We start from the raw sequence: 24,891 nt of genomic DNA, 5'->3' as shown, positions 1-24,891 counted from the left end.
GGGGGGGGGCAAAGAGCCCGGGTCAGGGGCCATGGAACTCATCGCAGCCTCAGTCGCCGGGGCGGGGGGGGGCGGGGGGGGGGGGGGGGGGGGGGGGGGCTGGTCCAGGACTAGCAGGTCTGCAGGGTCAGCTGTGGGAAACCAGGGCTCAGGCAGAGCTGCCCACCCTCCCACCAGGCTGGGGGACAGCCAGGCCCCTTGCAGGGCGGCCAAGGCCATGGCACATGGAAAAACGGGGTGGAGGGTGGCAGGGCGTGGGGCCCAGAGTCCAGGAGCTACCGCAGCTCACCGGCCCCTTCCTCCTCTTCTTGCTGGGCCCTGGCTCAGGGTCACGGGGAGGAGGGCCGTGGGCTGAGTGCTTGGGAAGAGCTTCTGGAAGGAGGCGGCTCAGTGGCAAAGAGCCCGGGTCAGGGGCCATGGAACTCATCCCAGCCTCAGTCTCCCCACCTGTGAAACGGCTGGAGGCCCAGCCCTGCAGGAGACGCGGGCCCCTCTGGGCCTCAGTTTCCCCAGCTGTTGGGTGGGAGGGGTCATAACCACTCCCGCTCAGGGAAATGCTGCCATGGAAACGGCGCCCGGCAGGTAGCAGAGAGAACTCACCAACCTCCAAGGCCCTGTTGGAGGACACAAGTCATGGCCGGCCACGCCCACTGCCACCCCTCTTGTGTAAAACTTAAATGAGGGACTTCCCTGGTGGCGCGGTGGTTAAGATTCTGCCTGCCAATGCAGGGGACACAGGTTCTAGCCCCGGTCTGAGAAGATCCCACATGCTGCAGAGCAACAAAGCCCGTGCGCCACAACTACTGAGCCTGCGCGCCACAACTAGTGAAGCCTGCGTGCTGCAACTACTGAAGCCCGCGCGTCTAGAGCCCGTGCTCCGCAACAAGAGAAGTCACCGCAATGAGAAGCCCGTGCACCGCAACGAAGAGTAGCCCCCGCTCGCCGCAACTAGAGAAAGCCCGCGCGCAGCAACGAAGACCCGATGCAGCCGTAAAATAAATAAATTTTAAAAAAACCTTAAATGAGAACAGACACACACGTGTGAATGTCAAAAACGCCCGAAAGAGCCACTCTAAGCAGAGCCAGTGTTCACCTGTGTGGGAGGGGCTCGGCCCTACCTGGGAGGCTTCCTTCTTCACGGGGGGAAGGTTCTCACGTGTAACTGGGGTCATGTACGGTGAGCTGACCGAGAGGGGAAGACCAGGGGGAACACACCACAGGGCGGTCGGGCCGCCAGGACCAGGCTGCCCTTCCACAGACCGGGCAGGCGGCTGGGAGGACATGAGGCATCTGAACCCCCAGGCCCCGGGGCAGCGGCAGGGCTAGGCCCGGGCTCTCCTGACCCGCCAACGGGCATCCTCAGGCCTGCCTCTCCGCCAGCTGGGTGAAGCTCCTCTGGGCAGGGCCAGGCGCAACCCGGAGGCTCAGAGGCCCCAGGGGAAGGCTGCCAGGCCAGGGCAGCTGCCAGGGCGGGGGTCCTGTGTGAGCCTGGCTGCCCCCACGCGCCCCCAGCCCACTGCATCTCCAGCCACCTTGTTCACTCTGCCTTATTTGGCTTCGAGGAGAAACCCATAAACACTTCCCTGCTTGCTTCTGCCAGGGGCGGGCGGGCGGGCGATGAAGAGGACAGACGTGGCAGCGGGAGCGCCCAGCAGCACCAGCCGTCCCCTGCCGTCTGCACAGGCAGTCGGGCCTCCCAGCTCCCACGGCAGCACCCACAGCACGCGGTGGCCACACCCGCCACACCCCCACCCTCCAGGCCCAGACCCAGAGGAGACCAAGGGCTAGATCAGACCCAGCTTTCTGGAAGGGGAAGGCTGGGGAGGTCAGCCGACGGCCCACCCCACGCGCCCCTACCCTCGGGACAAGAGCTGTGGCCGGGGCCAGCACGGGCAGCGCGGGCTGGCACCTCAGGGCCCCTCGGAGAGCCCACGGAAGGCTAGGGGAGGGGGCGCTAAGGGGCCCCGCTGCCCAGACCCGCCTGCGGCCGAGACGGCAGGCCCTTCGGCTGCGCTCCCTCCGTTGACCGCCACCTGCCCCTCACGGTCCGTGCAGCACGTGCCTGCCCGAGACCCCGTCCCGCCCGGCCAGCTGAGGGCTGCACGCAGCCATTCGGGGCTCCCTGCACGGGCGGTCTCGGGTGGGACCACGCCGCAGGGCAGGAGGGGCAGCCGGCTCCGGGTGCCACGGGAAGGACAAGCCTACAAAGGACCTCAGCGACCTTCAAGGGAATCCCCTTCCTCCCACAGGAGATCGGAGGCCACAGACACGGATGCAGGCTCGTGGGGATGGGGCTGGACAGGACGGAGCGAGGGATGAGGGGTGGCCATGGGACGCTGTGTCACCTACGTGGAGCCCCGCCAGCAGCCTGGGGCGCCCAGGTGCAGGCGGAAGGTTTACCTGCCACCGCGTCCAGGTTTAGCGAGTACAGTGTCCGGGAAACGTGGCTGCACGACTCCCTGACTGCACGGAGCAGGCGCAGGCGGCTGGTCCCCTCCCTGCAGCACGGGCTCTGGGAAGCATGGCGACTGCCCAGGGCCAAGGGGACCTGGTGGCTGCCGTGGACCAAACACAGGGGAAGGGGCTGAACCACGTCTCGGGGGGGGGCTCCCGACAGCACCAGCATTGCCCAAGACGTGCCACACGGGCCAGGCTGGTACCGCTGCGGCCGTTCAGACCGGGGTGGGGGTGGAGGATAGCCCCTGAGGTGACCGGCAGGTGAAGCAGGTGGGATGTGAAGACCTGAGCCTGAGCTTTCAACCAGCACTGCCCAGGCCCGGTGGGCCGGGCGGCCAGGCCGGGGTGGGGGGCTGCGGAGAGAGCCGCTCTGGGGGTCAGGCGTGGGCCTCAAGGGACGTTCACAGGCCTCCTGACTCAAAGGGGAGCCACCTCCCAGGCCCCACTGCAGCCCCTGCTCCGCCGGGGAGACGTGGGGGAGGCCCTTCGGTGCCTCTCCCCTCGAGGCTGCTCAGACCCCGTCCCCCAGGGCTTGGCCTCCCCTGAGGACCCTCAGCCAGCTCCCCCAGGCCAGGGCCCACAGGGCTTCCCCGGGAAACAGCGCTCTCCGGGCCCTGTGTTTGGAGCTGCCGGTATTTGCGGTATTTGGCCTCTGCTCGCTTCCCTGGAGGATCAGGGCTCCCAAACCACCTCGCCCTCCACAATGGAGAGGCTGGATTCCAGGCCAGGGGTGGAGCCCACATTCCACAGAGAGGGTCAGAGACCGCCCCCCACACCCAGCCTCCCAGAACAGGAGGAGGCCTCACTCTTCTTTATAAATTTATTTATTTTTGGCTGCACTGGGTCTTTGTTGCGGTGCGTGGGCTTCTCATTGCCGTGGCTTCTCCTGTTGCGGAGCACAGGCTCTAGGCACACGGGCTTCAGTAGTTGTGGCACACGGGCTCTAGAGCACAGGCTCAGTAGTTGTGGCGCACGGGCTTAGTTGCTCCACGGCATGTGGGATCTTCCCGGACCAGGGCTCAAACCCGTGTCCCCTGCGTTGGCAGGCGGATTCTTAACCACCGCGCCACCAGGGAAGTCCCAGGAGGGCTCACTCAGAGTCTCTGCAGGCTGACAGGTAAGGGGACAGCGTGCAGACACGCCCCTCCCCATCTCTGGACCCGATGCGGTTTGACAACACGCCCTTTCCCCAGGCCACCTAGAGCTCAGGGCCTGGCTGAGACAGGGGCCAAACCTGGCGATGCACAGAGGGCCACAGTGAGCAGGTGACAGCCGGCCCATGTCCCCAAGGCCAGCGCCCAGCACGGGGAGCCCTCCTGCCACACGGGGGGAAACTGGCACCCTTGGCCTCTCCACGTGGGTCAGCACTGTGCAGGGCCCCCGCCCTACCGGACCCCTGCCTCCAAGACGTCCCAGGGACAGGCAGGACCCCCTCCAGCCTCCAGGAAAGGGGCTCCCAGCTGAGCCGCACCCCCAGAACGTGAGGAGCAGACCCCACCGGACCCCCTTGAGCGCCGCCACGCCCGACCCTGGGCTCTGTGCCAGCGAGGGGCTCCTGCTGGCCATCTGTCAGACGGGGAAACTGAGGCACAAAGGGTCCAGCCGGGGTGCCCGTGCGGACATCAGGCCCTCCAGAGCCCCGCTGCCCCCGCGGCGACCGAGCCCTGACTGGCTCCTCGGCACACCAGCCCCACGCAGCCGCGTTCCACCTGCTCTTTCCCCGACCCCCGTCCCCCAGCTCCCCGGGGACAGACGAGTGGCCCCCGACAACCAGTGTGTCCGCGTGCCCCGCAACAAGGCTGCCTGTCTGGGGGGCGCAGACAGAAACACACGTGATGACGGAACAGCGGCCTGGGCGTTCAGCGCTGCGTAAACAAGGATGCTAGTGACCCGGGGCCACTCCCACCCCACCCGGAATTCCAGGCTAGTCGACACAGTGGGGCCCCTCGAGACACCCCGCCCGCAGCGCCAGAAATGAGGGGGAGGAGGGCCCTCCTGACCCAGGACTCGGGCCTCGCCACCCACACTGCCCACCTGGGCCTCGGGGAGCCTCGGCCACCAGCACCCCTCACCCAGACCCCGTCCAGGGCCTCCGCAGCCTCAGGCCGCGCGAGGGGACTCGGAAGGCGACGCGAAGCCGCGGGAGGCGCGGGACCGGCGCCGCTTCCACGGCTCGGAGGTACGCGCGGGCTGCACCCTCCCAGGGCCCTCTAGCCAGCAGCCCACACGTCTTCCCAAAAGCTCTCCGTGTGACAAGACGCGGCATAACCCCTCCTACAGACCCGCGGTACCCCCCATCAGCGTCCCTTGGGGATCTGGCGGCGACGCAGGTCCCAGGCTTGCCCAGACCCGCGTGCTGTGACGCGGCCCAGGCGGACGTGCCCTGCCGACAGAAGGCTACCTGGGCCTGGAAGGACGCAGGTGCGCGGTCCTGGAGCAGCAAGGTGATTATTCGTGGGACCCCTGCCGCAGCCGGGCCCGACACAGGGTGTCCAGCCCGACAGTACCACCCGGACCTCCCCTGGGGGGGACAAGGACCTGCATTCCCCCGTGTCCTGCACCCACCCCCCTCCACCTGGAGGCGGCGTCCGCTTTAAGGCCGGCCCACAGTAGCCGGGCCCGAGGCCACGGGGCTTCTAAAGAGCCCGGGCTGCGTCACCTTCCAGCAGCCACCGAGGCCAGGGCCACCTTTCCAAACGTGGGTGCCCGCCGCGGGCAGACCGGTGCTCCAGTCTGCCGCCAGCTCTGGCCTGGGACTGGAGGGTGGGGCGCTGCCTCAGAGCCCCACCCAGTGACTCAGCTGGCCCGCAGCACCCCAAGTCCCTCCGCCTGTCTGGTCTGGATCGCGCAAAGAGCCCCAGAGCCTGGTCACAGCCCGTCCCGCTCTCCAGGGCCCTTCCCAGCACCTAGGGAGGGGAGGAATGCCACCGGGCCACCGCTGGCTGGCAGGCGGGGGCGGGTCCGCAGGCCCCTTCAGATCCCTGCCCTCCCCAGGAACACGGGAGCTGGGGCGGGGAGGGCGTCCCTGCCTGGGCGTTTAGGAAGGAGGCTCTGGTCACCCGTGCGTGTCAGCAGGAGACAGTGTCAGGGCCCCCTGGGAGAAAGGGGACATTCATGGGCCCCTGCCCCACGACCATCTTGCTCCCCAGCAGACGCCCGCCCCAGCGCAGCACTGACCCCAAAAGGCACCCCACGAACGTGGGCCGGAGTGGGTGCCGACAGCAGGGAGCAGCGGGGGCAGCCCTGTCCTGGGAGAACCTGCCTGCTCTCTTCACTCGGGTGAGGGCACTGAGCTCAGGGGTCTGCCCGAGAGCTTGGAGGTGCGGCCAGAGGCATCACGTGCCGACCAGTACACCCAGCACTGCTCTCCCCAAGGGGCAGGCGGGCCAGGAGCTGCTCTGAGGGGCCTTCGGGCCAGTGTGGTGCTTCATCCCGCGTCAGCCTGTTCAGTCAGCCTTAGATGGGACTTCCACGTCCAGCAGGCACTGGAGGACGGTGGACACCCTCCCAGGAGGAAAGCCTTACAGCACAGTCTGAGGCCCCCAGGGAAGAAGGAATGCTCCAGCTCCTTGGCAATTTGGACTCCAGATTGCAACATCAAGGCTTGCCCGAACTACCAGCCTGCTGGGCCCCTTGCAGATTTCAGACTGGTCTCACAATTGCCCGAGCCAGTTCCTTAAACCGAACCTTCTTGCTCCCTCTGTCTCCCCCTCCCTCCCTCTCGTCCGCGCAAAGGCGGCCATGTAAGACACCACATCCATCTATCCATCTCTTATTGGCTGTTTCTCTGGAGAACCCTGGCTGGTCCACCTGCTTTCAGGCTCCCGCACTGTGAACCGCAGGCTGGCCCACCCGCCTCTGAGGTCTGGGCCCAGGTGGCTGCAGGGCTGGGGCAGAAAGGGTGTCGGGGGCCCCACACGGGCTCTGGAAACTCAGCAAGTGCACGGTGACCTAGGGAAAGATCAACACTGTCTGCTCCTATAACAACCAGCCTGGGCAGGGCGGCTCAGCCTGCCCCCCCCGCCCCCGCCAACAGACACCAGCCCCCCCGGAGCAGGGATGCAGCTCATGCCACTCTGAGCACCCGCTCCCAGGGGCAAGACGGCGGGGGGTGGGGTGGGGGGGGAGGTGGCAGGGTGCACCCCAGGCTTGAACTCCGGCTGCTTCAAGCCAGGAGTGGGCCGCCGTTTCCCCTTGGCAGGAAAGGTTGCTGACCCACTCACAGAATATTCACTTTCCTTTTCAGAATTTTTTTAGATGCAGAGAAGCACAGAAATCATTAGCAAGCAAGTTCTACTCCTCCTGTTACCGTGGTTCAGCTCTAACACGTTTCTCCTGCCAGCACACGTCTTACCAGATTTAACTTCACCCACTCAGCTGCGCTGTCCTTTGTTCACCATCCCCTCCTTGAGAAAAAACGCTCATGAATTTCAGGATACCTCTCCAGGAGAGAGTCACCTCTGGGCTCTGGAATCCCACCTGGGGCCATTTCCAAGGGGGCATCCAGGCCTGCAGCTGTGGTCTGTTGGGCCGCAAAGGTTACAAAAGCAGCCTCGGGCGCCCTGGGCTTCGCCCCATGTCCGCCACAGAGATGCCACCCTCGCCCGGGCTCCCGTGAGCCCGTCTCGGTCCCTCCTGGCTCCCAAGAGACCAGAACCCAGAGTCCCCCGGCAGCCCACCAGACAGGACTAAGCAGGTCTGGGGCTCTCTCCCCTCTTAAATCCGCTTTGAAACTTCCCGAGACACTGTCTCCAAGCCTGCCGAGAAGGGGCTGGGGCAGGGGGAATCGGTGTTGCCGGTACCCTGCCCGCCTCCGCTCGCCGCTTTCAGATCCCGCCAGTGCAACGCCATCAGCTCTCAGCCAGGGCGCCAGGACAGACCCAACCGCCCTGCCTAGGCTGGTCGTTCGGGACTGTGCTGGGGGAGGGAGGTCCCCGCAGGCCACCAGCCAAGGCCACTCAGCCAGCGAGAGACGGAGCCGGGCCTTTCACCACGGGGCAGCCTCTCCCCTGCAGCCAAGAAGCAACGGCTTCCTCCAATGGTCCTCTAGGGATGGAGCTCAGCTCTGTCACCCGCGGAACAAACCCACGCTCCCTAACGGGACCCCCGGCCGTGCCCACAGCTCCGGCACCACCGGACTCTTCCCTAAACTAGCCGCGAGGCTCACACCCCTCCCCGCGCACAGCAGGCCTGCCCCTCAGCCCCGGCCTAGCTCTCTACCACCTCCTGCGGGCGATGGACCCTCCAGATGGAGGCTCGAGCCCCTGAGGGTCCGTGCTGCCGGGGGAGGGGCCGAGGCCACGCCATCACCCAGGCTCAGTCCAGCATCGCAGGCCCAGAGCGACCCTCGAGGTATGGCCCCCACCCGTCCGGCTCCCGGACCACGTGGCCGAGTGTCCCCACTGGCCCCTGGTGGTGGGGTCAGCTCCCCAGACGAGAGGAGGGGCAGCCACTTAAGAGCAGAGAGCGCGGGCAGGTGGGGATGGGGCAGGCCCGGCCGAAGCCATACGTTCAGTTCCTGGAAAAAGAGGGGCGGCAAACACTGCCTCTCGCCCACCACATCCGGCGTTTCTGGAAAACCAATCCGATTCCTGACAGCAAAGCAAGCAGCATACATCCGCGGGGGTCCCGAGCGACACGACAAACAGGCCCCCACGAGGCTCGAGGCGGAGCCGGTGCCCTCCCTCCCGGCCAGCTCCCGTCCACCGCCCCTAGTCTCAGTCGGCCCAGCTCCCAGAAGGCCTCGGCCATCAGCACAGGGGCAGCTGTCACCTCGGGGCTGCCGTCCACAACTGGCAGGTCACAAAGTACCAGGGACGCCCTGAACTGAGAGGACGCGCTCCTGGGCCCGGCAGCCTGTGGCCACAGGACTCAGGCTCTGCACGCCCTCCGGGGGCCTCTGTCCCCCCACTGCCCCCGCCCCGTGAAGCAGGGACACCAAGCCCATACACTCAGCGGCTGGCTCGAGGGTACTCCACAGCTGAGCATTCTCCAGCGACAGGGAGAGCCTGTGGCCACCCACCTGAGGCCCGGCCTTTGTTCAGCCCGAGGCCACCTGCCCACAGCCCAGGGGCCCTGGGACCAGAACCAGACCTCAGCACACCTCCCACCGCTGCTCCCAAGGGTCAGGGCTGCGCCTCTGGGAACGTGCAGGCTCTGGTCACCTCAGGGGAGGAGGCCCCCAGGCGTCCCCGCTACACACGGACAGGCCCCGCAGGGTTCTCGCGCCTCGTCCAGCAGGCCCACAGAAACCGGCTCCTCGCGCCCCGCCAGAGTGTCCCTCTACCCGGAGGGGCTCCCGAGGCCAGGGATGCCCCCCCCTGCAGACACGCCCCCTGGCTGGGGGCCCTTCTGACCGCCACACACACGATTCCACCCTCACACTCTGTCACGGATCCCGCGGGAGCCCCAGCAGGAACCTGACGCCCAGAGCATCCCGTCCCTCTGTGCCCTGATGCCAACCACACGCCCACCCTCCCTGGATGGGTCACAGCCCAGCTGGCTCCTGGTTCCTGTGCTTTCCAGCGTGGGGCCTGGAACTGGCTCGGCTTCTCTGGGCTGCGATTCTCTGTGCCACCGCCTCAGAGGCCAGGCCGAGTCAGACGGGACTCCTTGGGAGGGGGCACCAGGAAACGGCCAATGCCCCAGGGCCCCAGGCCACGCATCTGCCCCACCACTCCCTTCCTACCAACAGCTCAGGGTGGGCCATGCGGCGCTGCTGTCCTGCGGGAACGCCCAGCCGCCATGACTCAGCCAGACCTGGCAGGGTCCATCCACTGTGCTCACCTGAGCAAGGTGTCCTCACCCTGCCGCGCCCCCCTCAGCTCTCGACGTTACCAAGCCACTGAACATCTCTGCCCCAGATTCCCCCCCGGTGAGGCCACCACCGTGTCCCAGGGCTTTAGGGTGCCTTGATTAACGTGCTGGGTGGCCAGGCTTCTCGAGATGCGCCCAGAGGTGTGGGAGCAGCAGCACGGCCGCCTCGCACTCAGGGCCACTTTACAAAGTATTTCCACCCACATCACCTGGAGGGTCACCCCAAGGGCCACGAGGCCAAGCAGGACAGGTGCTAATCTCACAACTAGAGATTAAGACAACTGGGGTGCAGAGAGGCCCCAGGGATAGAAGGGCGGCTGCTGGTGCTGGGCGCCTGGAGTAGTAGCAGGCTCTGCACCCCCAGCTCTGCTCCGGACGGCCTCCCTGCACAGTGTGTGTCCCCCTTCCAAAGGTGAAGAGTCCAAGGCTGAGAGAGGCTGAGTCACTTTCCCCAGGAGGCCCAGCAGCAGAGCCAGGAGGCCCAGCTCGATGCCGGGAGAGGAAACGTGACAGAGGCTTGGCCTGGGAGATTTCCCACCCCACTGCTCTGCTCCAAGGACACCTGCCGGCCCAGCGTGTGGCCTCAAACCACAGGTCCCGAAGACTTTCGCAGCCCGGCAGGCGCTGGGCACACAGAGGCCATACACACTGGAGCCTGGGTCCCGACACACCTGCACCTTGGAGCAGCCCAGGGACAGTGCTCAGGACGGGGCAGAAAACCCCTGAGGTCCCAGGGCGGCCCCAGTGGGCCCCCCACTCCCCGCCCGTGCATAGAACAGTACCAAGCAGGACGGGGATGCACGGACGTGACACAGGGGGTGACGATGTCCAAATTCCCATGCATAAACACCCCGAAGCCCCGGAACCATCCTGGCAGGAGGCTGGATTCCAAGCACGGCCGCTGGCATGACAGCCCCACTACCTGGGGTCCAGCATCTCGTGTCTCCAGGGGCTGCTGTCCTAGGTCTGTGTTCAGAACAGGGAAGAAGGGACGGGAACCCTGGACCCCCTGCCCTGTGGCAAGGGAGGAAGCCGTGATGTGCCCTATGGCCCGGAGACTAGGAAAGCCACCTGGGCTCCTGTGGCCCAGTCACAGCGGGAGCCACCAGAGAGGACACAGCGCAGCGAGGAAACCGGCCTCAGGTTACAAACAGCCGGCGGAGCCGAGCCCCTGGCAGCCGCACTGACACCACGAGGCCCCCCACCCACCTGCAGACAGGCCGAGGAGAGAGCCGGGAGAAGGGCCTCCAGCTTCTCTCGCCTCCGGTGGCCCCAGTGCCCAGCCGCCTCCTCCGGCTCTGCGGGGTGACCCTTGGCAGCTCCCGCCACGTCCGTAGGTCACCCCTGCCCCCACCCCTGCCCTCGTGGCCCCTTCCTCTCAAAGTCCTCAGCACCCCCCAGACCCCTGCAGGCCTCCAATGCCTCCGGAAGACACAAGCGGGCCCCGCCCCGGGATGCCTGGAAGTGTCTCAGGCTCTGGAATGTGATGGAGCCGGTGAGCCCAGAAGCTTCCTGCAGCCTCCTCTGGAGGGTTACCCCTCCATCTGCCTCGTGCCCGCTCTGGCCCTTGAGGGCCAGGGGTCTCCTCCCAGCTGGGCTCAACTCCGCGTGGGCCCTCAGAAGAGAGTGCCCTCCTGCCCACCCCTGCAAGCCACTCTCGGCCTCCAGCCCTTCATCCCTCGCTCTCCCAAGCAGGGGGGCGGAGAGGGGCACAGCACAGCCCTCCCAGGGTGGTGGCCCACGCAGTCTGTGGGGCAAGGGAGGCGATGGGGAGGGGAACGAGGGGCCTCGCTCCAAGAAGAAAGGTGGACAGGTGGACGGGTGGAGGGTGAGGTGGGAGGGGAGCCGCCTGGTGAGCAGAGCACAGGCTCCCTCCCTGCCTGCGTGGCCATGCCACCTGCAACCCGGGGACAGGACGGGAAGGAAGGCCACCCCGGAGTCCCCAGATCCTAAGAGGGCTAGAGTCAGATGGGGCAGTGGCGGAAGGCCCAACGGGGCCGCCTCCAGGGGAAGAGGAGGTCCTGGCCATCCGGTGCCCGGCGGCCCCGGCTTCCTGAGGGGGACACAGGGACATAGGACCCAGAGCCCACTGCCATCCCCAGCGTCCAGGACCCCGAGGGGAGCTGCTGCCAGGCCACACAACGTGCCAGCGCTGCTTCAATGCTAATCCCATCCTCCTGGGGTCACATGATCTGCCCCTTTGCCAGGACAAGGATTCAGGGGCAGGAGAGGACCGCACCGGGGTCACAGGGCAAGGCTGCCCTCCCGACGGGCCCCTCGGTGCCATTCCTGGGCCCTCGTGGAGCCTCAGGCCACTGTCCCTGTGTCACCCCGCTCCTGACCTCCAGAGATTAGGGCCCAGCCTGGCCATCACTCCCCAGCTGGGACGGCGTGCACCTGCTGATAAGGTGTGGGACGTTCCTGCGGCGGGAAGGGGGTGTCACAGGCAGGGCTCGGCACCCGCGGGGCCTCAGGCAGTGCCCGCTTGTCACAGCCTCTGCCTCTGTCCACTTCCCACCCACAGGACCGGGCAGTGGCCAAGCTGCAGTGACAGTGACAAGGAAACGAGGGCTGAGGGACAAAAGAGGCACCACCCCGCCAGCAAGGGTGGAGAGGGCCCAGGCGGGTGCCTCCCGCACGGAGCGGAGACATGGGCCAAGCGTGTGTCTGTCGAGCTGACTGTGTGAGCACGGAGCGTGTGCTAAGCTGAGCCGGCCGCAGGAGAGAGGAGGGAGCCGGACTGGACGCGGACAGGCCCCGAGGACCGCGGGCGGCTCGTCTACCGGGGAGACCGCACAGGCCTCCCGGGAGCATCACACAGGACGCTACACGCCAGGGCCTGGCTGTGCCCACTCGGGTGAGGCTGCATTTGCTAAAGCACCAGGTGTGCGTCCGACAGCGAGTCTGTCCCGTCCTGGGATTCGGGGTCTGACTCCGGGGAGCTTATCCTGAGGGGCACACTCAGAAGGGAAAGCAGGCGAGCACCGAGATGGTCACTGCGTCCCTGGGAACCACAGCAACGGGGGTCTGGAGACTGGGACCGTCTCTGCAGAGGCCGAAAGGAACCCGCTTCGTTCAACAGGCGGCCCAGGGGGGGCCGCGTGGAAGGGCAGAGTGACGGTCCCACCGCAGGAGCGACACCAGGACAAGAGCCTGCAGGCAGTGGGACAGAGGCCCCAGACGAGAGCTGAGAGCGGGCAGAGGGCTGGGCAGACAGCAGAGGAGGGAAGGGGAGGGCTGGGATGGGACAGGATGGGATGGGACGGGCAGGGCAGGGAGGAAGTGGGAAGGCCCAGCCCAGAGAGCGGAGCGGCCCACCCACCAGGAAACACTCAGAGACCCCATGAGCCAGGCACCTGGTCACAGCCACCAGCTCGGGGGCACGGGAGAGGACGTCCCAGCCAGAAGCATCCGAGCTCACAGGACTTTGAATCAAAAACACCTGCTCGGGCTTCCCTGGTGGTGCAGTGGTTGAGAGTCCGCCTGCCGATGCAGGGGACGCGGGTTCGTGCCCCGGTCCGGGAAGATCCCACATGCCGCGGAGCGGCTGGGCCCGTGAGCCATGGCCGCTGAGCCCGCACGTCCAGAGCCTGTGCTCCGCAACGGGAGAGGCCACAACAGTGAGAGGCCCGCGTACTGCAAAAAAAAAGAAACACCTGCTCTTAACTGGACACCATAAAGAAGACGATTGGCTCTTAACTGGACACCATAAATTAGACAGTTAGGATCGTAAGCTGCAGGCAGGGAAAACCACGTGTGGTACAAACAGGTTTGATAAAGAGCTTATGATCTCGAGTCCACAGCGAACCCCCAGAGGCAGAAATAAAAAAACAAACAGTCCAGTTTTTTTTAATGGGTGAAAGAGTCCTAGAGACGTGTGCCACAGAAGATGTCCAAGGCGCTTAACATCATTGGCATCACGGTAACAAAGACTGGGGTCGTGGGAGATGCCACCGCACGCCCCGAACCAGCAAAAATCAGAGGCCAACACCACGCGCGGCGAGGGTGCGAGGGTGGAGCGCCCCAGAGCGTCCCCTAAACGACAACCAGGAGGACAGATCGAAGCTTCCTTGCAGGGAATATGCGATGCCCGTGACCCAGCAACCCCACGGCCAGAAGTGAATGAGATTCAAGTGTGTGTCCGCGGAGACGCCACGCGGCTACCAGCCTCGCGCCTACCCGCCAGGCGCAACAGGTGATCGGATAAGCAAACGTGGCGGTGCATCCAAGGGACCTTAGTCAGCACCAGAAAGAAGGAACCACCAGCACACACACAGTGTCACGTCCCAGAGACGGGAAGGCACGGAAGGCAGCAGACACAGAAGTACACACCCCGGTGGTCCCTCGAGCATGGACCCCCCCAGTGCAGGCAAAACTGACCTGGGGAAGGAAGTCAGGGTCGAGGGGGGTGAGCGGGTGGCAGAAACAGCTCCATCTCGCTTGGGGAGGGGGACAGATGTGCCTGTCAACCCAGCAGACAGAACACGTAAGGCCCGACCCTTTACTCTGAGTGCCTGACGTCTCAGCGGAAAGCTCTGCGCGTGGACCGTGCCGTCCTCCCCTGGGGGCTCTGTCGGGACCCCAGAGCCTATAGCAGGGCCTGGCACAGGCAGGTTCTCCAGACACGTCTGCCGGGCGAGGGACGCGTAGAAGGCGGCAGAGCGACCGAGCGTCTGCGAGGGAGGAGGGCAGCCACAGGAGGCGGTGGTGGGGGGACAGCCGGCAGGTTCTGGGGCAAGGACAAGCTCGGGAAGCTGGGAGACCAGATGGAAGTGGGAGGCTGGTGGAGGAAGAGGCGCAGCCACAGGAACCGCGGGGCGGGGGTCACCCCAGACACTGACATGAGTGGGGGCGGGGCTCCCGGGAGGCAGCAGTGTCATGGGCGAGAACTCTGCCCCTGGGGTGCTCATCCGTGACATGGAAAAGCCACTAGTGCCCCCCCCCCCCCCCGCTCAGGAGCGAATGCGCTGCTGGCAGCAGGCTGGAAAGTGAGTGGAGGCTCGTCCTGAGGGGGGCCCCGTGGGCACAGTGGGCAGCTCTCGGATGTCCCGGGAAGGCCACTTGGCTGTGGGATGCATCTGGACGCAGAGCCAGAAGCCTGGGGCTGGGTGTGCCGAGGCCCCCGTCTGTCCAGGCCGGGGGGTGATGCTTGTGGACATGGGTGGAGGCTGCAGGGGGCTGGGGGACGGGGGGACACTGAGGTAGACGATGCAGCGCTGTGTGCCCACGTGGCAGCCAGCTGGACAGGACACTCAGCGCCGGTGACCCACACTGGCACACAGGGACCGGGGCCTCGGCGGTGAGGGTGACCTGCCCCTCCGTGAAGCAGCCCTGGGACAACCCCCTCCCCCAGCAGGGGAGACAGGTACCCGTGGCACAAAGCCCCTCAGAGCTCCTGGGCGTGTCCCGTGGTCACTACGATCCCTGGCCACCGAGGGGGAGGGGAGGACGAAACAGCTGAGCTGGGGTAGTGGCATGGACGGTTGAGTTTCCCTTTGAAAAGCTCATGTTAATGCTGTTATGATGACATGTTGTTTCAAATGGTGCTTTAACCATAATCAGAAACCAACTGAATGAGAGAGAGAGGGAGGGAGGGGGACTGGAGGCAGACAGGATCCTGGGGCCCCGAGGGGAGGCTGGGGTGTCACTGAGGGCAGCCACAGGTCACAGGCCCTGGCAGTTCCAGGAGGTGAGAGAGACCGAGGCCCAGGCCTGAGGCCGGTGAGCCCCCTGCCCGGGAGCCAGGCTGTGTCCGTTCCTGCTGTGCCCATCCAGACCCAGCCACAGTCCGGGCCACAATCACGGGCCACTGGCTGCTTCTGCAGGCCCAAGGAACCTGTGCGCATAGCGGTTGTGTTCTCTTGTTTTCCCCAGAGGATCCACGGGAGGCCACTGAAGGGCAGGGGAGGCGAGGAGCGCTGGGGGGGACAGGCCTGGCCAGCACACCTGGGCACTGCCGGGGTCGGAGCCGGGCCCGGACACGGCCTGAGAGGTGCGTCCCTCCCGCCTCAGCTCCCTGCATGGGACACGTCCCACCACGCGGTCAGCGGTTAAGAGCCCAGGACAGAGGCCCCGCCCACCCCGGCCCCCCACCTGCTCTCAAGGACAGCAGCCCCCAGACCCCTCCCGCTCTGCGGAAGCCGCTGGGTCGGGTTCAGCCGCCCGTTCGCTGGCAAAGGAAACCACAGGAGGCAGCTGAGGTGGCCACGCTCCCTCTTTAGCCTGAGCCCCGGGGAAGGAGAAGAGGCCCGGCTATATATACTCACGGAGAAAAACAGCGCGCAGGTCGGAGCCTGGTAAACAGTCGGCCGTTACAGGCAACTAAAAATACTCCCTATAATTATGTTATTAAAACACACCAGAAAAATTGACCCGCCCCACTCGGCAAAGGCCCGAGACGGCGCAGGGAAGCGCGCGCCACGCACGTCGGCCTGAGGGTGCCCTGGCGGCACCGGGCGGCTGGGCCGGGCCGGGCGATGCCCATCGCAGTCAGCGGCTTCTGCAGAGCTGCCCGCAGCACCAGGCCCCAGCCTCGCGGGCTCCTCTCCAGGGCAGAGGCTGCTGACCCCGGGCCACCCCAAGAAACACTCTCACACGTGTCGGGGTGGGCGGGGGCGCGCCGTGGCCCCAAAGACCCACAGCCACCTAACCTCACAGGTCGGGACACAGCAACCTTGGGCCCCAGCCACTGACCAGGGCCTTCCTTCTGAAGACAGGAAGAAAGGGTTAAAGAAGGAACTTAATCTCATCTGACCCAAAACTTCACTGTTTTATGACAAGTATTCATACATTACTTGTGTAATTAACACTAAATTAAAGAATCAAAATGGGGACGGGGGGAGGGGTGTCAAGCCTCAGGTCCCTCCGGCCCCGACTGTCCACTCGGCACTGCCCTGCCCTCTCCACCCCAACCCAACCCTCCGACTGGCCGCCACTAGGGGATGGGAGCCCCCCAGCTACCAGGCCACCTGTTCGCCTCCTTCCACAGACGGTCCGACCCTGGGGGGCTGCACTGGTCTGGAGCCTTCGATCTGCCACCCTGCCCCCTCCCCGGCCTGGCTGACAACTTCTCTCCCTCCAGCAGACGAGTCCTGCTGGGTGCCCACCTCCCCCCAGCCCTGCCCAGCCTGGACCTTGTTCTGTACGGCGTCACTGGCTGCACTGTGTTTCTCTCCCATCTGGGCTCAGCACAGCGTGAATAAACACGGCAAAGGCACTTACAGAACCAAGGTGCCGGGAGCTGCGGGGGACCCACACCTCGCTATACAGCCAAGGAAACCTCGGCCTCCATTAGAGAGGAGAATGGGCCCAGCCCCTCCCACGCCCACCGCCACTGGCCCTGAACCAGCACCTAGGCGCCTACCCGGAGCACCGTCCCACGAGACCTGGGTGAGAGAACGCTTGAATTAACTTGGGGAAACGTCCCACGTGAGCACAGGAATCTGAGCAGGCGGGTGTCACACACGGTGGTCTGGACACCACGCCTCCCCGCCTGGAAACGGCCTGTGGCCGGCGGGCACCTCTGCACATTCAGGACCTGGTGGTGGTCGGCTCTTCCACTCGGCCCACCAGGACTGTCCCGCCCTGCCCCATCCAGGGACCAAGAGATCAGAAACCTGGGATCGGCCTTCAAGCTTTTATCGTCTCGTTTACAGGCGAGGAAACTGAGGCCCAGACAGAGGGATGAGGGCCTGGCAGGTTCAGAGCGGGACAGACGCTGGCGCCACCCACAAGCCCCTCCAGCAAGGCCAGCCTCGCCCTCTCCTCCCTAAGACCTCCCACCCCAGGTTCTCCCACCCCGCCAGCAGGTGTGGGACTCACCTGCCCTGAGAAGGAGAAGATTTCACCCCCAGATTCATCCTTTCTCGCCTGCGTTCTAGTCCCCCAAGCCCCAGGTTCCTCATCCAGAAAACAGGCTTAACTCAACTCAGAGGGGTTCAAAGGTCAGGAGTGGGGCAGAGCTCCCATGCAGAGCATCGACTCCCCTGAAGGCAGCCTCAGGCTCCAGCCGCTGCGTAGCAGACACAGCGGACTTCTGACCCACTTCTGTAACTCCTGGAGTCAGCATCACGGGGGAGAAGGAAATTGCTTTGGTAACCAGAGCAAAGAGTCTACAAACGAAAGAATCTGAAAACAAGTCTCTCTATTTCTAAAACAGAAAACAAAGAAGACAAGACTTCACTGAATTCTAAGGAAAAGGGGATTCCTGAGGACCAGGGTGGTCAAGAGTGGCTTCCTGGGCTTCCCTGGTGGCGCAGTGGTTGAGAGCCCGCCTGCCGATGCAGGGGACACGGGTTCGTGCCCCGGTCCGGGAGGATCCCACATGCCGCGGAGCGGCTGGGCCCGTGAGCCATGGCCGCTGAGCCTGCGCGTCCGGAGCCTGTGCTCCGCAACGGGAGAGGCCACAGCAGTGAGAGGGCCGCGTACCGCAATTAAAAAAAAAAAAAAAGTGGCTTCCTGTAGGAGGCAGCTCACACTGGGCCCTAAAGACTGTGCTGGTGGGGCGGAGGGGGGGGGGCAGGGGATACCCTCGACCCCTGTAGGGGCCCTGCCACAGAAGGCAGTCCCCTGCAGTTGGGCTCAGAGCAGATGGGCCCCTTTCCTTCTCCATCTTTGAGAAACGAAAGTGTTGGAGGGAGAGACACCGCCCAGAAAGCAGCCCCAGGGACAGGATCTGAGATGCTTGTCACCCTGCGCCCCACCCCAATCAACACTGCCCCGCAGGACCCTTCCCGCTGGCCTGACTGCTGGTGGGATGGCCACCTGCAAGATGACCACAGATGACCCGTCCTCGGCTCCTGGGCCGACCCCAGCCCCTTCCCTGGTCACGCACACTGAGCCCTTGGGTCCCGTCAACCAGGCATCTGAGTCCTGCGACTTATTCAGTCCTCGGAGGGGCTGCAGGAGGCCGAGTCTCCCCTACAAGGTGGCAGATGAAAGCGAGACCTATCCTCAGCTCTGGGGGCCTCGGAAAGGAACGGCCCCAGGCTCACTGCCAGCCTGAGAGCCTAGCGGGGTGTCACCACCAGGGGGCTGGGAGGGAAGTCTTAGGCCTGGGTTTCTAACAGGGCCCCGCTGTCCCAGGCCTCCGTCTTCTCACTGCCTTCCTGCCAGCCTCACAGGGGTGTTAAGACGGTGATGGTGAAAACACGATGAAAAGGAGGAAGTGTCCCCATTCTAAACGGTGACACGGCAGTGACAATCAGGCTGGTGCAGGTGACGACACTGGCGTGCAGTAGGCGTGTCCACGAGGCCGGGAGCCCCATCCATCCCGCAGGCGGAAGCCATGTTGCCGCCCTGCCCGTGTTTCCCTATCAGTGATACAGTTACTGCCTTCTACCCACCTGCCTTTGGGCTACGGTGCTGCTTTTGGGAGGCCCATTAGGTCAAGAGTCGCAGGGCGGGGCCCGTTCCATGGGAATCACAAAGTGTTCTGTCTCTCTAGAAACTTCCAGCTCTGGGTCCTGACCCCCAGGGCTGCAGGGACCACAGGTGAGACGTCGAAGGCCGTCACCCTTCCCAGGGAGGCAGAGTGTGGGGCTGGGGAGTCTCTGCTGTGACGAGGTGGAGGTGGGATTTGGGGAGGCAAGGGGCACCCCAGGATGACCCAAACCCTCACTGCGGCCGCTGCCTGAGCCAGCACAGGCACAGGTCTGACCAGTACCGTCCGACGGCCTCATCCAGCACCGACCACTCACTGGGAAACACCGCAGAACTAACCAACTCTACCAAAGCTCGCCACAGACTGCGGGGCGCTCAGAAGGCGGCAGCACACAGCGAGCTCCCTCAGGGGCCGCCCACGCCCTGACCCGAGAGCCGGCCTCCAGCCTCTCAGGTGTCACTGCGCAGGGCTCCTGGCCGGCTCTACATCACCCCCCCACAAAGCTCAAGAAAAAATGTGGAAGGCCGAGCCCCACACCCAGACACAGAATCTACGCGGGGCACGGCCAGGGTACCAGGGTTTTAATGAACAGACTTCATTTGGGGGACAGTTTTAGATTTACAGGAAAGCCGACCCACGTGCACAAACAATTATTCATCAGGATGTGAAAAGCTCTCAGGTGACTCCAATATAGCCCAGGTGGGAACCCTGAGCTAGTGCCACGTCTGCATCCACAGACCGAGAGACCTACCCCCCCCCCCCCCCCCCGCCCAAATCACCCATTTGGGTTACAGGCAACAGCCCGAAGAACACATATTAATTCTCGGGGTCAACAAACTCTGGCCCTGGGGCCGAGCCTGGCTCCACCACTTGTTCTGCTATAGCTCACAAGCTAGGAGTGGTGTTTACATTTTTTAATGGTTGGAAAAAACACCAGAAGAGCTCGTGATGTGAAAATATTTACTATCCAGCCCATCACAGAAAAAGTCTGCTGACCCTGAACGAGGAGACTGCACCACGTGGGGAGGCGCGCCCTTCAGGAGCGAGCGCCCACCGCGCAGGCCTACCCAATTCCCCTCCTGGCTTCACAGCCTAAGGAGGCTGCAGGTGTGCTGCGGGGCCGTCCGAGGCCCACCTACCCCTCTGAGAAGCTTACCAGCTTCTGAGCTATACGTCCAGCTGGGTCTGTTCTGCTAGCCTGTTAACGTCTACCCTCCAGAGGCACGAGGAGAAAGGCCGACAGGCCCCGCACTCCCCCGAGCACATCCTGGACTGTCCTGTCCGTGCAAGGCTGACTCAGACCCTCCTCCCTGACCTCAATGGTTTTCATTGATTCCTGTCCTGAAAATTTTCCCAAGTCTCACCACCTTTCTCTGCTATAAATCAAAACACAGTCTGTCTGGGAGCCGAGGGCAGGCTGCTCTGGGTCCCACATTCCTAGCCCACTGGAGCCCGCTCCTACCTATAACAGAAGTTGGCAGATTCCACCTGGAGCGATTTCAGAGGCTCTGGAAAGGCTTTCAGCATAAAAACACCAACAACACCCACCACGGTCGGACAAATTTTCACCCAACAGGCAGAATCACACTGCAAACCGTTCCATGTTTCCGCGAATTAATTTAATCAGACCGCTTTCCAGCTCACACCCAGTAGAGCCAGCCCCAGCGGAGGGAGCTGAGGGCCAAGGACTGGCGTGTGAAGGGTGAAATGAGTCTCGGACACTCTGCCCTGGGCACAGGGAGGCCAGGAGGGGTGCAGAGGGGGAGGGCCATGGAGCAACGAAAGCCACAACTACGAGCTTCCGGGAAGGGGCGCCGATGACACGGCAAGCAGCAAGGTTGCGGACCCTCAGCTCTGATACCAAGACCAGAGCCTTCTGCGGGGCATTCCCTCCCCCAGCCCAGGGCACAGCCTGCCCCGCCCCTCTCGCAGCACTAGAGCCCAGCGGAGTTAAGCCAGGTCACCAGGGAGGAACCCCAACCATGTTTTCCAGAGCACGGGCCTGCCCTAGTCCGGCTGTGGGGTGGGGACGGGAAGGGGAAGAGTGAGGGGGGCCGAGCCCAGGGCACAACGACGCTAGAGCCTCCGGAGGCTCCAGATTAAACAGCTCCAGGCAGGAAGCCCGCCTTCTCCCAGATTGGTCAGGAAGTCGTGATGTAAATTTGAGCTTTTTTTTTTTAAACACGAAAGAGAAAAAGAGATTCGTGCCCCCCTCACCGACGCCCCAGCCCCTCCCATAGAGGCCAACATTCCCCTACCCTCGTGTCCCTTCTCTCAGCGCCCAGGGCGTAGGCACGAGCCGCCCTCTCCGGGGGTCGCTCGTTGCCCGCCCCTGTGGGCGCCCGGGTGCCATCTGCCCACCACCCCGCCGCCGCCCTCCCAGCCTGGCGCTGGGACGGGGCCCCGGCCCCTCCGGCGCTCTCATGCTTCTGGAATGCCGGCGCCCAGGGCCGCGCGCGTCCCAGGGAATCTCCGCGCCCGCCCGCCCGCGCACGGTCCTCGCCCCGCCAGCCTCGCTGGTTGGTCGGGCCGGAAACCGGGAGCGGGGACGCAGACCCCGTCCCAGACCAGAGCCCGCAGCGCACTCCCCAACTCACCGGCCAGGAGCACGAAGGGCAGCAGCAGCCAGTAGAGGACGGCGCCGAGCACGTGCGGCTCCATGCCCGAGGGGCCCGCGGAGCCGGCCCGGGGTCGCTCGGCCGCCGCGGCACTAAAGGGCGGCGCTGGGGAGCCGCGGCCGGCGCATGGCGCACAGGGCGGGTCGCTGCACGTGCCGCGCGCAGCGGCCAGGACCCCGGCTGGTCTGTGGGGACACGAGCGCCTCCGCGCCCTCCTGGTCCTCCTCCTAGGGCCGGGGCCCACCGCACCCCCGCCGGTGCCGACGGCTGGGGCCCGCGCTCGCTCCGGTGTCAGCCCTGCCCCGCGGCGGAGCGCAGCGCACAGCTCTCGGTGGCTCGCGGAAGCCGAGCACGGCAGGACGCGGCTCGGCTGCTCCCTCCTCCCTCAGCCCGCCCGCGGGCCTTTATAAGCTCGGCCCCCGCCCTCCCGGCGTGCCCGCCCCCGCGCCTCCCCGACGGCCCGGCACGCCCCGGCAACCCCTCCGCCGCTCCGTGCCGCCCGCGCCCCCCACCAGCCCTCCCGGCCGGGGCCGGCCAGCGGGGACCGGAGACCCCCGTGCGGAGTACTCCCCGAGAAGACCTCCACCCTCAACAGCCTTGGCGCTGCCGCTCGGAGTCGCGTGGGAGCGGGCGGGGGCCGCTTCTCCCCCGGCGGTCCCGGTCCGGAGGGCTCAAGAAAGGGGCCCTATCGCCGGGCTTCCGCGGCAGCACGCCACCCGCATCTGCGCCCCGCACTGCAGGAGCAGCTGGGGCTTTGCTCCCGCGGACGCGGACCCGCAGCGCCCCCTGGGGACCGTGGGGTGGCTCGGAGGCCCCGCCCGCAGGGCCAGGGCCGCGGCCGGGCTGGATGTCGGGCGGGAAGCCCTTGAGGTCCGACGGGGGCTGCGGGCCGCTTCCACCCGCGCCTGCCACCACCGCCAGCTCTGCCCTGATCCCTCTGCCATAGCAGAGAAGCGATAACCGCCCTTGGGCGGCCAGGCCAGGGTCTGAGCCCAGGCTGCGCTGGGCACTTCACCCGGCCACCCCAGTTTGGCCTTCTCCACCCTTGAATTGGGCTGGGAAAGGAGAAAAAAAGAGCCGCTCGGTGTGTAAGGCAGAGCCCACCGAGGGTGACGGGACCCAAGACCGGGTGAGGGCCTGAGGAAGCTGATGGGTGCGGTGGGGACCCAGAGCCCGCACGTGGCACCGCCCGGCTCCAGCTGGCCAACCATCCCAGCTCCAACACAGGCCCAGACCCTCCCACTCTTCAAAAGCCAGAAATGGGGACTTCCATGAAATCTGGTGTTTCAGTGCTGACTGGTTTTCTCTCTGCCTCTCCTTCCTGGAGTCATGTCTCACCCTGGACTTTCTCTAGAGCCCTTGAGACTTGTAGCCTCGGGGTTCCTCCCCAGGGTCAGAGACGAAAGGAGGCTGGGGACATGGGGTTGAGCTCCTAGAGAGTCCCAGGCCCGAACCTGGCCGCCTGAGGCCATCCTTGGCAGGGACTGTGGCCAGGGTCCCCAAGCAGCAGCAGCGTCCAGAGAGATGACCGAGGGACAGCCCACGGCAGCTCTACTGGCTGCCGGCCTTCTGCCCAACAGGCCAGCCCCCTCTCTGAGCCTTGGGGGGCATCTGTGAGATGGGATGGGGGCCAGCTGCAAAGCTGTGAAGATTTAAGAGACCATGTAAAAGTGGTGTGAAGTAACGCACACCCTTGAGGGGTTACCATCGGTCCCCTCGGTTACCCACCACCCTCGTCATTCTTAACCGGGCTGTGGACTGGAGAGAGGAGGGCAGAGGGAGAGGGAGAGACAACAGGCAGAACAGACACAGCATTGGGCTTAGGGCTCCCCCCACCCTGCCCTCTGCCTGGCCTGCCCTCAGGGTGACCAGGGGACAGCAGGGGGCCCCTCTCGGGACACTGATGTCCACCTACACCGGGCCTTGTTTGCATAAAGGGTTTAAATGCAAAAACAACAAAAAGCTTAAAAACCACTCCCTTAAGCTAAGTCCTTCTAAGGCCTAGGATACAAGGTTTTAGACTCTATCCCAAGAGCAGAGTCCGAGGGGGAAGCAGGAGGACTCAGAATGAGGATGAGGGGACAAGAGCCCTGGCAGGCGGCCCCCAGCACCCCCGCAGCTTCGGGGACCTGGCTCACCGTGCTTCCCACCCTCCCGTCTGGCTCCAGAACAAAGAAAGGACTTTCCCTGCAGAGGAGCAGAATGTATGCTTCCAAGAATTGTGAGCAGCGAAAAGACAGGAAAGAAACCAACTGTTCTGTTCTGGCAAATTGAGGAGCTGTTAGAAGAAATCATCATGTATCCTGCCGTGGAGCGCTTCAAAGCAGTTAGAGACTGAAGCAACTCTCTGTGTATCAACATGGAACAATCCCTAAGACACAGTATTACAACCGGGAAAAGCAGAGGCGTTGGCCCATGCCTGGCCGTCGTGGACACAGTCTCTGGGAGGAACACGCGCCACAGCCAGGCCGGTAGGGGTGGAGCTGCACTATGGGATGGGAGGGGAACAGTGGTTGCTGAAATGCCTTTTTGTGTTGTTTTTTGCTGTATACACGTATCACCTATTCACAAAATACATTTTACAGGAGCACAGTGGGGACAGATTCTCAGCAGAAGAACTTCCCAACCTGCCCACTTGCCGAGTAGGGGGCGGGGGCAGTGCCGGCTGTTCAGTAATGCAGGTTCTAATCCTTTGCAGACAAGGAAACGGGGACCCGAGGGGGGGACGTCATTTGCCAAAGGACAAGCCAGGCCTTAAGACCAGCTTTCCTGATTCCAAGCCCAAAGCCATTTCTGCCCTACAACCCCATGGCTCGGGGTCCTACCACACTTGTTGATTAAAATAGAAATGTGACTACTCTAAAGAACGGTATGGAGGTTCCTTAAAAAACTAAAACTAGAGCTACCATATGATCCAGCAGTCCCACTCCTGGGCACGTGTCCGGAGAAAACTGTAATTCAAAAAGACACACGCACCCCAATGTTCACTGCAGCGTTATTCACAATAGCCAGGTCATGGAAGCAACCTAAATGTCTATCGACAGATGAATGGAGAAAGAAGATGTGGCACATATATACAATGGAATTCTTTCCATAAAAAGAATGAAATAATGCCATTTGCAGCAACATGGATGGACCTAGAGATGATCATACTAAGTGAAGTAAGCCAGACAGAGAGGGACTTCCCTGCTGGTCCAGTGGTTAAGACTCCACGCTTCCACTGCAGGGGGCACAGGTTCAATCCCTGGCTGGGGAACTAAGGTCCCACATGCCACATGCTACGGACCAAAAAAAAAAAAGAGAGAGAGAGAAAGACAAAGATCATATGATATCACTTATATGTGGAATCTAAAAAAACAAGATACAAGTGAACTTATCTACAAAACAGAAACACACTCACAGACTTTGAAAACAAACTTATGGTTACCAAAGGGGAAATGCGGGGTGCGGGTGGGGATAAATTAGGAGTTTGGTGTTAACGTATACACACACATATATATATAATAGATAGTCAACAAGGACCTACTGTTATAGCACAGGGAACTCTACTCAATACTCTGTAATAACCTATATGGGAAAAGAATCTGAAAAAGAATGGCTATATGTCCGTATAACTGC

At 63.9% G+C, this 24,891-nt stretch overlaps 1 protein-coding gene across 3 annotated transcripts in view; it reads right to left on the bottom strand.

Annotated features, from left to right (window-relative positions):
• The window catches only part of PIEZO1 (piezo type mechanosensitive ion channel component 1), a 55,017-nt gene extending 33,378 nt beyond the window's left edge, over positions 1-21,639 (bottom strand). For 2 of the 3 annotated variants that reach the window (XM_029213544.1, XM_029213545.1), the window contains exon 1: positions 2,401-2,918. In XM_029213544.1, the coding sequence (XP_029069377.1) occupies positions 2,401-2,626 (226 nt within the window). In that variant the 5' untranslated portion in view covers positions 2,627-2,918. Of the gene's footprint in view, positions 1-2,400; positions 2,919-21,252 lie in introns of those variants that run through there. The other variant, XM_029213546.1, reaches the window with a different exon arrangement.
• Between the last annotated feature and the right edge of the window lie 3,252 nt (positions 21,640-24,891).

Source organism: Monodon monoceros, unplaced genomic scaffold (assembly GCF_005190385.1).
Source record: "Monodon monoceros isolate NGI ecotype Baffin Bay Population unplaced genomic scaffold, NGI_Narwhal_1 Super_Scaffold_10, whole genome shotgun sequence".
In the NCBI taxonomy this organism is placed as follows: Eukaryota; Metazoa; Chordata; class Mammalia; order Artiodactyla; family Monodontidae; genus Monodon; species Monodon monoceros.
Note: the sequence above shows the minus strand (reverse complement) of the source record. Positions and strands in the feature narration are given on the sequence as shown.